Source organism: Zonotrichia albicollis, chromosome 18, assembly GCF_047830755.1.
Source record: "Zonotrichia albicollis isolate bZonAlb1 chromosome 18, bZonAlb1.hap1, whole genome shotgun sequence".
NCBI lineage: Eukaryota > Metazoa > Chordata > Aves > Passeriformes > Passerellidae > Zonotrichia > Zonotrichia albicollis.
The window spans coordinates 879625-891864 of NC_133836.1; the positions used below are offsets into that span (position 1 = coordinate 879625).

The 12240-nt window shown below is 45.9% G+C and overlaps 1 protein-coding gene across 2 annotated transcripts in view; it reads right to left on the bottom strand.

Moving 5' to 3' along the window:
* Window positions 1–12240, bottom strand: part of GLT1D1 (glycosyltransferase 1 domain containing 1) — a 34200-nt gene that overhangs the window by 7621 nt on the left and 14339 nt on the right. For both annotated transcript variants that reach the window (XM_074553953.1, XM_074553952.1), the window contains exons 5-10: window positions 12186–12222; window positions 11135–11191; window positions 6200–6295; window positions 5132–5181; window positions 2507–2550; window positions 1602–1722 (exon numbers count right to left, since the gene is read on the bottom strand). In XM_074553953.1, the coding sequence (XP_074410054.1) occupies window positions 1602–1722; window positions 2507–2550; window positions 5132–5181; window positions 6200–6295; window positions 11135–11191; window positions 12186–12222 (405 nt within the window). The remainder of the gene's footprint in view (window positions 1–1601; window positions 1723–2506; window positions 2551–5131; window positions 5182–6199; window positions 6296–11134; window positions 11192–12185; window positions 12223–12240) is intronic.

Sequence of the window (12240 nt, forward strand, 5' to 3'; positions counted from 1 at the left end):
AATTTCAAATTGGCTTCTTTTTGGTAAAAGCATGAGAATGCAATGATTTCTCCAGCAGCTGGAGCATTCCTGAGAGCACAAGGAAGGGCTCCAGTGCAACGGTGCTGGAGTTGTTCCTGCTGTTGGCAGAAGCAGAGAGAACTCAGGAACCTCTCAGCAGTGGAGCCTTTGCCACCATCCACGGCCAGGAACGTGCCCAGCTCCCGGGCTCTCAGAGGAACAGATGCATTTTTAATGCCTGCTCTAATGCTTTGTTTTCCCCCTTCAAATGCCAAACACAAACAGATCAGTTCCAGTCAGATCTCAGACCCAGCTGACAGAGTCATTAGTGACGGCTCCTGGCTCTCCAAACCTCCAGGCAGGTGGAACTGGATGGGATTACACATTTATCTCATTTATCTATTATATATTTATCTCACTCTGAAATACTCTTTACGCATTCATGACCTTGCTAAATGTTGAACTTTGAGGACAATGAGAGTTGCATTTCCAAACTCCAGCCTGTTTTCTCCAGCCTAGGAGCAGAAGAGTTTTATGCAGAGTTTTCTGCCCTTTTATCCAACAAGCTGTCAGCAGATGGCCCTTCCTGCTGCTGGCCCTCCCAGGGAAGAACTTCAGTGTGCTGGGCTGCCATTTCTGGCTGAGAGAGGTGAGCTCAGCCCAGCCACCCCAGCCTGACACAGCCCAGCTTTGGAAATGTCACAGCCTGGAACTGCTGCACAGAGCTGGGCTGGTGCAGGGGCAGCTGCACCTCTGAGCTTGGCATCTGGGATGGAAATGCACCTCTGAGCATTTTGGGATGGAAATGCACTTGTCCTGTCCCACCAGCACCTGCCCTGCCTCATTCCTGCGATGCTCCCTTGGTTCTTACTCATGAGGACTCTCAGATGAGTGGAAATGCTGGAAATGCAACTCATTACAAACAGAAATGGGAGGCTCATTTATATTGCATAACCACATACAAATGGTGTGATAATTTCTGTGCTCATGATGAACCAACAATCAGCACCCACCAAACAAATGGAATAATGAAAGGCATTTGCCCAAAGAACTTCACTTCAAGTACAGTTATTTTTTCCTGAGAAAGCACTTGATACTAAGCAGTGCCCTACTTTGACAGGTATGAAATAAAACTGGTTATTAATTTTCAATACTGATGGCAAAAGGATTAACTGAGCGTGTCATTCATTCATTAATCATTTCAGAATTAAATAACCAAATACAGCTCTTAGATTGCTTTTTGAAGGGATGTAAAAATAAATGAAAGTCCATTCTAGCAGCATTATAAGGAAGTGGGTGTTGAATCAAGCCCAGTGACAACCCCAGGAAATCAGAGTGATTTCTGCATCTCAGGTCTGCATTGTTAATTTAGAGGATTGATAAAATTACGTTCTATCCTTTAAAAATAAATAGAGAAAACATAACAAACTATCAGTTCAAGGGAAGAAAACCTTAATTGCTAACACTTGAAAAAAGCAATGTTTTAGTTTTGCCTCCCTAGCTCTGGAATGCGTCCATGAAGCACTGACAGCCATTGCCAGCGACAGAGGAGGGTGTGACTGAGGGTGAAGCTCTCAGAGCAGCCCCAGCAGGTGCCTCACCTCCAGGATGGCAGCAGACATGCCCTCGGAGCTGGAGCTGTTCACCAGGGCCAGGCAGCAGCGCAGGGCAGCGTGCAGCTCGGGCTGGGGCAGCTCCTGCAGCACGCGCACCCCGGGGGCCCTGCGGGACAGACAGACGGACAGCTGCGGGACAGACAGACGGACAGCTGCAGGGACTGGGCTGCTGGAACCCCCCCGTGGGCGGGGGGCGCTGGCACAGCCTGCCCGGGGCCACCGGGACCCCCAGCCCTGCCCGAGCCCAGCTTGGACTGGGGGATCCTCCTGCAGCCAACCCAAACCCTCCCATGGTTCTGTCAGTACAAATCGAAATCAGAGCCAATCCGAGGTGAGTTAACCCAAAACATCAGCATACTGCTTATTCTAAAACTTTAAATGTCTGGAATTCCTGGTCTGAGATGGTTCCATGCCAAAGGATCCTGACAGCCTTGTCAGCCACACAGAGCTGTGCGTGGACTTCCATTTGTGCATGGACACCCATTGGTATTTACACCCATTGGTATTTACCTGTGCAGGGACACCCATTTATATTAAATCTGCATGAACATCCATTTGTATTTACACCCATTGGTATTTATATGTGCATGGACACCCATTGATTTTTACATGTGCATGGACACCCTCTGGTATTTACCTGTGCATGGACACCCATTGGTATTTACACCCATTGGTATTTACCTGTGCAGGGACACCCATTTATATTTATATCTGCATGAACATCCATTTGTATTTACACCCATTTGTATTTACATGTGCATGGACACCCATTGGCATTTACACCCATTGGTATTTACCTGTGCATGGACACCCATTTGTATTTACAGGATTAAAAAGGGGCACCAGCTGCCTGCCTTCAGCACAGAGCAGCTTTAACATGAACTCCTTACCTTTTAACTCTCTCCTCAACTTCACTGGTAAACAGTGGATCAACCTGGGCAGGAGCACACACAGAGTCAGCGGCACTGCAGCTCATGTTTGAAACACCCAGAGAAATAAGCAAAGTTCAGCACATTTTTATCTAAAATACTTTAAATGCTGAGCTTTAAATGATCCCACAGATGTGTTCCTCAGTTGTGTCAAGGCCTGGTGTGACACCTCCTGTGTGAGTGAGGGGCAGGGCACTGATGTGCCAGGGACTGTCCCTGTGCTCACTGAGTACAAATGGGCTCCAGGGGCTCAGGAGGCAGCCTGGCTGCAGCTGGAACACTCACAGGGATGCTGCTCACATGCTCTGGCAGAAGCACTTGATGGAAACCTAACAAACACAAAATTCTAACCCCAGTAAATAACAAACACAAAATTCTAATCCCCAGTAAATAATAAACAAAAAATTCTCACCCCAGTAAATAACAAACAGTCATGAGCAAAAAACCCAAAAGGAGCTCTGAGAGGAAGCTGAATGCTTTAAACAAAACTTTAAAGTTTTGTGGCCTTAACTTTTTTTTGAAGTTTCATAAGCTCCTATTCTTGGAATACCGAGCCGCTGAAAATTAGCTGCTGCTCCAGATTTCATTATAGGAATGAACAAAAGGAAAGCTGGAATGGAGACAAATGGTGAAAGTTTTACATAACACAGACCCCAATCCTGCAACATTACCTCGACTGCACCACCTGAGACAATCAGGCACAGAAAATCCAGGGAACAGAATACAATCTTATGGCAGCAAACAGATCATCTCATGGAGGTAAAGCAGAAAATAGAGTGGGGGCCTTTGTTCTTTCTCTTCTTAATTAATATACTCTTACTGGATGGGCTTTTATATTCACAGCAAAAATTACATGCTTCATAGATGGTGGCACTGATTTTCTTAAGATTTTTTGGTTTGAGAAGCAACCTGAATAAGAAGAGTACAGCTAAATACCAATAGAGCTGAGATGCATTTTTTCCTTTAGAAATATTTTAGTTCCATGACAGAAATATGCTCTGAAGTGTTTTAAGGAGGTTCAGCCCTTGATCCAGCCTGTGCACTGCCACTGGGCTATTTCTGGCCTGTAAAGACATTAGCTTGTGAAAAAGTGAAGCAGATTTAGAAAGATGACTGAAATGTTTATAAAATCCTCACTGGAGGCAGGAAGTGGATCTTTTGACTCTGCAGCACAGCTTCTTTACACCTGCTCTAGATTTGCCTTCCACACCAGTTCACTTCCACGTCATTTTGTGTATTAGCGTGGAAAAAAGCCCAGATAAAACAAAAACGTAAAACCAGCTTTTAACAATAAAATCCTCTGTCCCCAAATTTGCAAAGAATAAAGCTGAATGAGAAAATAGAGAAACTGTTCTTATTTGCCTACTGAGTGTCTATTTGTTTTTTATAAAGTAAATTCCTGCAAGTTTTCAGGCTCGTGTGGAGACGAATCAGAGATGAGATGATGCAGAGGGAGCACATTACCCAGATGAGCCAGGGAGGCTTTTGGTCCCCTCCAAGCAGCAGAGAGTTTGTTTCACATGGCACAGCTGCCTCCTCAGAGCTTCTCCCTGCTTGGACCAGGGCTGCAGGCTGCCTCTTCCAGCCCTGTGCTGCAGGATCTATGTGGAGAACACTGATTTCCCCCTCAAAAACCCTGCAATTACTTGTGCAACTTCAGCACAAAGTTCCACAGGCAGCACACAGAGCAGAAGAATCAGGACAGAGGCAGAACTTTGAGATTATTGGGAGATGGGGATGTATAAAAGCCTCAGTTTATCCAGGCTTTGGTGCTCTGAGGTTGTGAATGGCCAAGGAGCTGGGCTGGGTTTGTGAGCTCCAGCCCTTCCTTGCTGCTGGTGCCAGACAGAGGCTGAGCCTCACTTTAATTGTGTTAATTGTGTCTGGGCCCAGCAGTGGCAGCAAAGCCCAGCTGGAATGGAACAAGGACAGTGCTGCACGTGAGCAGAAGTGAGAACAGAGATAACAGCACTGAAACAACTTCACAGCACTAAAATCCTCATTAGCAGTGCCTGTGGGAAAACATCTCCTGGATGGCAGCTGCTGCCTTTCAAAACACTTGATAGGCTCATTTCTAAGCTATTCCTACTGGAATGGGCATTGCTAGTATTTGATTTACAAAAGCACACATTTTATCAGTTTGTGAGTGTCTAAAAGCCCACAGGTGTAGCAGCAGTGGCCAAGAGTGGAATCCAAGTATTCTGCTGGTTTTTCTGTTCAGAACTGGGATGGAGTGAAGCAGTGAGGAACAGGCTGGGCTGCCTCAGTGCCTGCTCTGGAAAAGCCTGGGAGCAGTGCAGGAGCCCCTTCATGGGCAGTCTTGAATTGTGGAATTCTGGCCCCTTTATTGGCAGTCCTAGACTGGAATTCTGGCCCCTTCACGGGCAGTCCTGAATTGTGGAATTCTGGCCACTGGAGCCCCTGCCAAGCTCCAACCTGGTGGAACAGCCTTTCCAAGGTCTGGGCTTGGAGATTTTTTTCTCTAACAGAAATCCTCAGAGCCAGGATCAGTTTGGAGGAGAGCTGAGGCATCTCAGATGAGGTAAATGGAAATATTTAGAAATGAAAATTACAGCAGCAACTTACTGCAGGTCCAATTATGCCCAGATGGACACTGGGATCCTTTCTGTGCCACTCTGAAACAGAAGAGGAACAACTGTTTTATTAGTAAAAATTATTACTTTTTTAATCAGTATAAATAGCTCCATGGTTAAAGAAGAATTAGACAAATATTGTATTGCTACTTAAAAGACTGAATGTGCACAAGATTCACACTCAGCCCTCACATTACTCCTCAGAATTCAAATATTAGCATATCTGAAAGTTAGTATTTAGCCTTTCTGCTTCATGCAATCTCTTCTGACTCAGGGGTTATTTAACTAAGCTCAGATATTAATTTTGAATCACTCAGGAGAACAATGCTCTGTATAATGCAGTGGTTCTGGCCACAATCACTTGAATATTTTCCTGTGTCAAGGAACGTGTGGAAGCAACTGCAGCCATTACAATCATTACTCAGTGATATGCACAAGAGACATCTGCTGCTTTTTGACCCCAGAACAGACCAGTGCAGCTCTCTGCAAGCTGCATTTGCTCCTCAGCACCACAAGGCTCCAAGGGCTGTAAAAATCTGAGCTGAATTTGCAGCTCAGAACACCTGAACCTCTCACAGACACAAACAGAGCCTGACAAATATTCCCTCTTGTGCTCCCAGGAAACTTCAGCCTAGTCTGAGCACTGAGCCAGAACAATGGGTGGTAAAACTTGTTTGCAGCTTCAATGGCATTAATTAGCACACATGCAAATCAATGTAACAGCCACGGGACAGCAAGATAAAAAAGTGATTTTGAAGTAGACGATCTTTTCTTTTGTCTTCCATCAATATTGCATGTAACAGCAAAACAGTTTTCTCAGCAAGCAAAATCATCAAATATTTCTTTGATTTGAATGCTCTTTTATTCCCAGCAGGATGGAAAAGACATGGCACAGAAATAATGTGTGGAACAGATCAATGGTTACATAAGAATTTCTTTTTTCAAATGTAAATATATGATGATGTTTCCTGCAATGAACAAAACAGCCCATGCCAAACTTCCCAACATGAGAAGAATGCAGTGAGTGACAAACAGGAATGTTCAAATGGCCAGAACTCACCTGAGAAAGCTTCCACCAGGTACAGAGGGTCCTTCACTCTGCGCAGCCCACACACCAGGAGGAACAGATGCACAGGGCCCGAGTCTGCAGGGATGCCTGGAAATGCTTGTAAAAATCAGCCAGTGGGGCAGGGAAGGAGCTGAACCCTCCCAGCTGCTCCATCAGTGAGCACAGACAGTGGGAAAAGCAGCAAAGAGTGGATCATGAACAATTAGCATTATTCCTCCTGTTTCCTGCTCTGCACCAATCCCGGACTGAGGATGTACATCACTTTATAGAGCACAGGGGTTCATTTGCAGAGACAGGCAATGTGCAGGACTTGGAGAAAGCTCTGGTGCTGTTCTTGGAGCCCAGAACCAGCTCTGGGCCCTGAGCTGGACAGCTCCAGGTGGTTCTCAATGGTTTTACCCCTAAGGCTGAAGGTGGTATTCCTGATCCCCAATCTAATCCTGCCCAGCACAACTGAGCCCATCTCCTCAGCCCATCATCTCCTCCTGAGCCCATCATCTCCATCTCCATCTCCTGAGCCCATCATCACCATCTCCATCTCCATCTCCTGAGCCCATCACCTCCATCTCCATCTCCTGAGCCCATCACCTCCATCTCCATCTCCTCCTGAGCCCATCATCTCCATCTCCATCTCCTCCTGAGCCCATCATCTCCATCTCCATCTCCTCCTGAGGCCATCTCCTCCATCTCCATCTCCATCTCCTAAGCCCATCATCTCCATCTCATCTCCATCTCCTCCTGAGCCCATCATCACCATCTCCATCTCCTCCTGAGCCCATCATCTCCATCTCCTCCTGAGCCCATCATCTCCATCTCCTCCTGAGCCCATCATCTCCATCTCCATCTCCTCCTGAGCCCATCTCCCCCTGCCCTGCTGCTGTCCCTGCACAGAACAGGGCTCTGACACTGACACTCTACATTGGGCCATTATCAAAACCTGCACAGCAAAACACGAGCACAGGCAGCCAACACAAAAGCCTGAATTGTCAACACTGAATAATTTCTGCAGCTTCAGCAGGGACATGGTTTTTCTAAGAAAGGCAGGAATAAGTACAACTGTTATCTAAAGAGATTTTGGAAGTGTAGATTCATTTAACTCCATCCCTCCAGGTACTATCAGGAAAAAAAAAATGCAGCAGTCATAGGTGCACAATAAAAATAAATGTATTACTGCAAATCTTTAATCTTACTGAAAGCTGCAGGCCTGGAAGTGAATGAGTAATTCCAAGCATTAGGTTGCTAAGAGGTAAAGAAGAAGATTTAAAAATTAATTTTCCAAGGCCTGGTTTCAAGTTCACTGTTGTTCTTCACAGACCTTCAGAGAACAACACCAAGCCCACGTTATTTAGGTTATTGGTCCATTTCTGGTTCTGTTCAGAAACAAAACCTAAGCCATGATGAGATGGTGAGGGAGAATAACCTGATTTTCTTTCCTGGTCACTTTGAACCACAGCAGGTCTTTTGAAAAGATTTCATTTCTCCACCTCCTGAGCATCTGACAGCACTGACTGCTGTCCTCAAAGAGGAAATCCATCCGTTTATGGCACCACCAGGAGCCCTCCTTTCAGCAATCCCAAACTGATTTTTCAGACCCCAGATGTTCATTCCTGTGCCATGTCACCCCACACAGCAGTTTGCTCCTCCAAGGTGAGGGGCAGTGACTTCACCCCAAGTGCTCACACTGTCATTCCCAGCCAGCAATGCTGGGGCTGCTGACATCCTGGAGAAGACAGAGTTAAATGAACCTGGAAACTTCCAGGGACAGGCTACTAATGCAGGAAAAATTAGAGTGCAAAATTCTCAATCAATTCTTCTCTCCCCTGTTTCTCATTATTTCTAACAGATCAGACAACAAAAAGCTCTGCACTTTCAGATCACTTTGGGAACTCAGTTTATTGCTGCTATCATACAGGTTTTACTACACTCAGCTGGATAAGTGCACAAACTTTTACTGTTCAGTTTTTCTTATGTGGGTCTCTCTTTCCAGCACAGCTCCAGCAAAATCTAATGCCTCTGTAAAACCCTGCTTGTGCCATGACAGCTTATGTAAACTTCTCAAGCTCAGAGAACAGCCCTGCCACCAAGCAGAAATTACAGGAGAGTTGAAAACTCAAACTACAAAAGCATATAAATAAAACATATTGCGTGTTTTATTTGCTGCTGCAATAGGCATGTGATGACCCTGAGGTTCCACAGCACCATGGGAGCAGCTTTAAGCCCTGTTTGTTGGCTAAACAAAGATTTCTCAGTGTGTTAGTGCAGGCTTTGTTGGTTATCTGCATCCTCTCATCACATGATGTTTACTGGGGTCTGTATCTCAGCCCCATTGAGAATCAAAGGCAGCTTTTCATCCTGCAGTGATGACTTCAGGCCTGTGATCAGAGCTGCTCTGCCCCAGCCTGGAGCTGCTGCAGATCAGTCTCAGGTTTATCCTTTTCCTAAACTGCCTTGTTATTTTCTGTCAGTCTGTCTCCAGCACGAGGCTGAACTTCCCCTGACTCTCCCAAGTCTATAGATAGGGCTTCTGAAACTGCTAAACCCAAACAGACCGTGCTGCATAGAGATCCCTGCAATGCAAGGTCAGGGAAAGCAGCCTGAGCATCCTGCCCTGGTCTCCAGGCTGGCACAGGCAGCAAAACCTCCTGCAACAGGCTGGGCTCCCAAAGGGCTGCAGGTGCTGTGTGAGCTCCCAAAGAGAAGCTGCAATCTCCCTGCTTTGGCTGCTGCTGCTCACAGTCTCTCAGCCACACAAACAAACTGTGAAGCTGACTGTTACCCACAATGCAAATTTACTCTAAAAGCCCTTTTTGTGGGTTTAGCCAGTGAATGCTGACTAGCCATCCCCTGGAGGTTCTGCAGCCAGGAAACAGCCATAACCCCACACCATCACCTCTGCAGCTCCCAGGTCTGAGACTATGAAAAAATACCAATTCCATGGTTTTTGTACTGAGTTGCATTGCACTAATAACAACAGCAAAACCCCTTCACAGCCCTGCTTCCATTTGTGTCAGGCAATTGCTATTTACATAGGCACCCAAACTATCAAATGGAGTGCACACAAAGCTGGCATTCCTCAGAGTTTGGTCAAATCTGGGGGCTGGACTTCTCCCACCACAAAGTGCATTTGGTGCCTTCTGCCACTCACTTAAAGCCACCACTAAACTCCTTGTGAAGCCATTACATTGATTTAAAGAGGCTGTTTGGGTATGGGTGTCATATTTAAAGTGAGCAAATGTTTCCTCTGACTGACAACATGAGTACAAAGAATATTCACAGGAAGCCTGTTCTGTGGAGGGAGGTCTGGATCGTTCTGAATAACCTGTTTCATTGGAGAGAACAACCTGGCACCCTGCACACCCAGGGTGTTTCACAGAGATGCCTCAGATGGAATAAATCCTGCACTGCAGGCTGTGAGCTGTGCTGGGAATTCTCTCCTGGAAATCCTGAACGTGACAAATGCTCAGGGGCTCTGCTAAAGACACAGGCAGGGGTTACCTGCAGAAATTTATCTCCCAAAAATCATCCAGTGCCTTCAGACATGGAATAGAACTTCATGAAAAACATCTTTTAAAAAAAAACTCACAAATGCCATGAGCTGAAGGAGACTGGGCAGCTTCATCTGCATTAAAGCTCAGGGTCTTTTCACATTGTGCAAGCCCACACTGCCAAAATCACATTCTCCTGAGCAAAACTGCCTCCTGCTGTTGAGGGTTTGCTTCTGACTGCTCCAGGTTTAGTGGAATTTTAAACACTTTGGAACTGCAAATGCCCAGAAAGAAGCAGTTCACTGGGAGCTCCTAATTAGTCCCTGGAAAGCCAAAGGTACAGCCAGAAAGCCTGAGCCCATGTGCAGTGTTAAAAGAAGTGGAAATTGTGGGCTGCCACCAGAGATGGACACAGGCACCAGGCAGAGGAGATAAATCAGATGAAACAGTCATAAAAACAATACTGAATAATCTGATGCCAGTTTCCAAGTTATTATTTAATAAGGCACAGATGTTAGAGTCACATTTTAGTTTGCTTTTCATGTACATTATGAATTATTTTGCACTTTTGCATTAGCACACATTAGGCAAAAAAACTGTCTCTAATACATTAGAAATTCACTTTAGGGGGAGCTTCCCCCTCCTCAATCTGTTGACTGCTCATTTAATCACAAAATGGTTGGACAAGAGATCAAATCAACACTGAGGCTGTGCTAGCAAGTGACAAATCATTTCACTCCAGACAATCATTAATCTTGGGGGCACTGTGATTTACTGAGAACAAAATAACCTCTCACAATGCTCAGCTCCAGACTGCCCTGGCTCTGGGTGACGGCTCCCATCTCCTGATGGGATAAAGCCACAGGGGAGGATTCACCTGCAGCACAGGGAACAGCAGAGATCAGGCTGATGGATGTAAAACTGAAATGTTTTACAGGCTCAAATGCCTATAAATCACCCTTTTGGGGAAAAATGGAGTGATCAAAGATTGCCACCATGGGGTGACTCAGAATTAGGGCCCTGCCTCACCTGGCCCTGCTCAGGTGAGAGCAGAGCAGAGGCAGCTCCAGCCCAAACAAACAAACATTTATTTTTCTCTGCAGGCAGCCCAGGCTGGGACAGAACAAAGCTCAGGGATTTGTGCTGTGCTCCCCATGGACCTCCAGGGCCCTGCCCCAGCCTGGAGCTCTGCTGGTGCAGCCCAGCCCTGCCCAGAGCACAGATCCAGAGCCACGCTGGCTGCTGGATGGCCCAGACCCATCTGATGGATGTTCTGCCATTTCCCACAGAATTAAGGCATTTTGTTACATAATTAGTTATTATTATTAGCTCTGATTCTAAGTTTCTTTCATCTTTGACACCTATTAGGAAGCTGTCAAGGAATTAGGAATAAACCTATTAGGAATAAACACAGTAAACAACGGGGAAAAATGAGTTTTACCTGCATTTTGTAGAAATTGGTACCAATCAAATGTTTCACTGGGTGTAGCCTTGATTCCTGTGTAAAAAAGGAGATCCCATGTTAAATGTCCCCTGCATGGCTGAGCTGTGGCTCCTGGAGGCTTTGGGAAGTCCAATAAAGCAATTATTTCTGCAGGCACCCTGAGCTCCCCTCGCCAGCAATGCCAGGCTGTGCAGCCCTTCCCCAGTGGGAAATGCTGTACAATCCCCAGTGCTGGGACCTCCCAACACAGCCCTGCTCAATCTGCCTTGCTAAACTGCACCTGGGACAGCATCACCTGAGGGGGGACATCATTCCAGAACACATCCAGGGCACCTGCGACACAGAGCCCGCAACACAAAAGGAAATAAAGCACATTTATACACAACTTTAATATTAATCTGTCCTGAATATTAATGAATGTGTTTTTCCTTATGTTAAAGATTAATTATTTTAATGATGAAACTATTTTATTAATTTATTTAATTGCTTATTTAACTATTATCTCCCAAGGGACATAAATATAAACTAAACACAGGCTAAGCAGACTTCACAATGAGTTATTTCAACAGCACAGCCTGGAAAAGGATGTTACTTTCTTTGAAAGCGAAATACACAAAGTGGAATGAGTTTCGGAATGCACAGAGAGTTATTATTAATTAAATAAATGAGGAAATGAAGCAATCACACATAAATACTGAGCTGTGCTCCCTGGACTGTCAGTGGTGGACTTGGCCCTCACTGGGCTGGGAACTCACCCTGGAGCATTTTAAGGAATTGGGGGCTCCAGGAAAGAATTCCCCACCCTCAAACCTTCTGCAGCCTCTGGAGAAGCTCAGAGCTGCCCCAGTGCCAGCTGCCCTTTGGGATTCCTGGGAAAACACCCATAGAGCACCCAGAGAGGGGAAACTGAGGCAGAGACTGAAATTCTGCTGCAATTAAGGGCAGAGGCAAAAAGCACAAATTAGGGAGCAGAGCAGCGCAGCCCAACCCAGCCCAGCCACAGGAACCACAGACAGGGAATCCTTCACCAGGATCTCAAAGCTCTCACCTTGGCTTTGGACATAAATCTTCTTCCGAGCATCTGGCTTTAAAGAGAAGGAGAA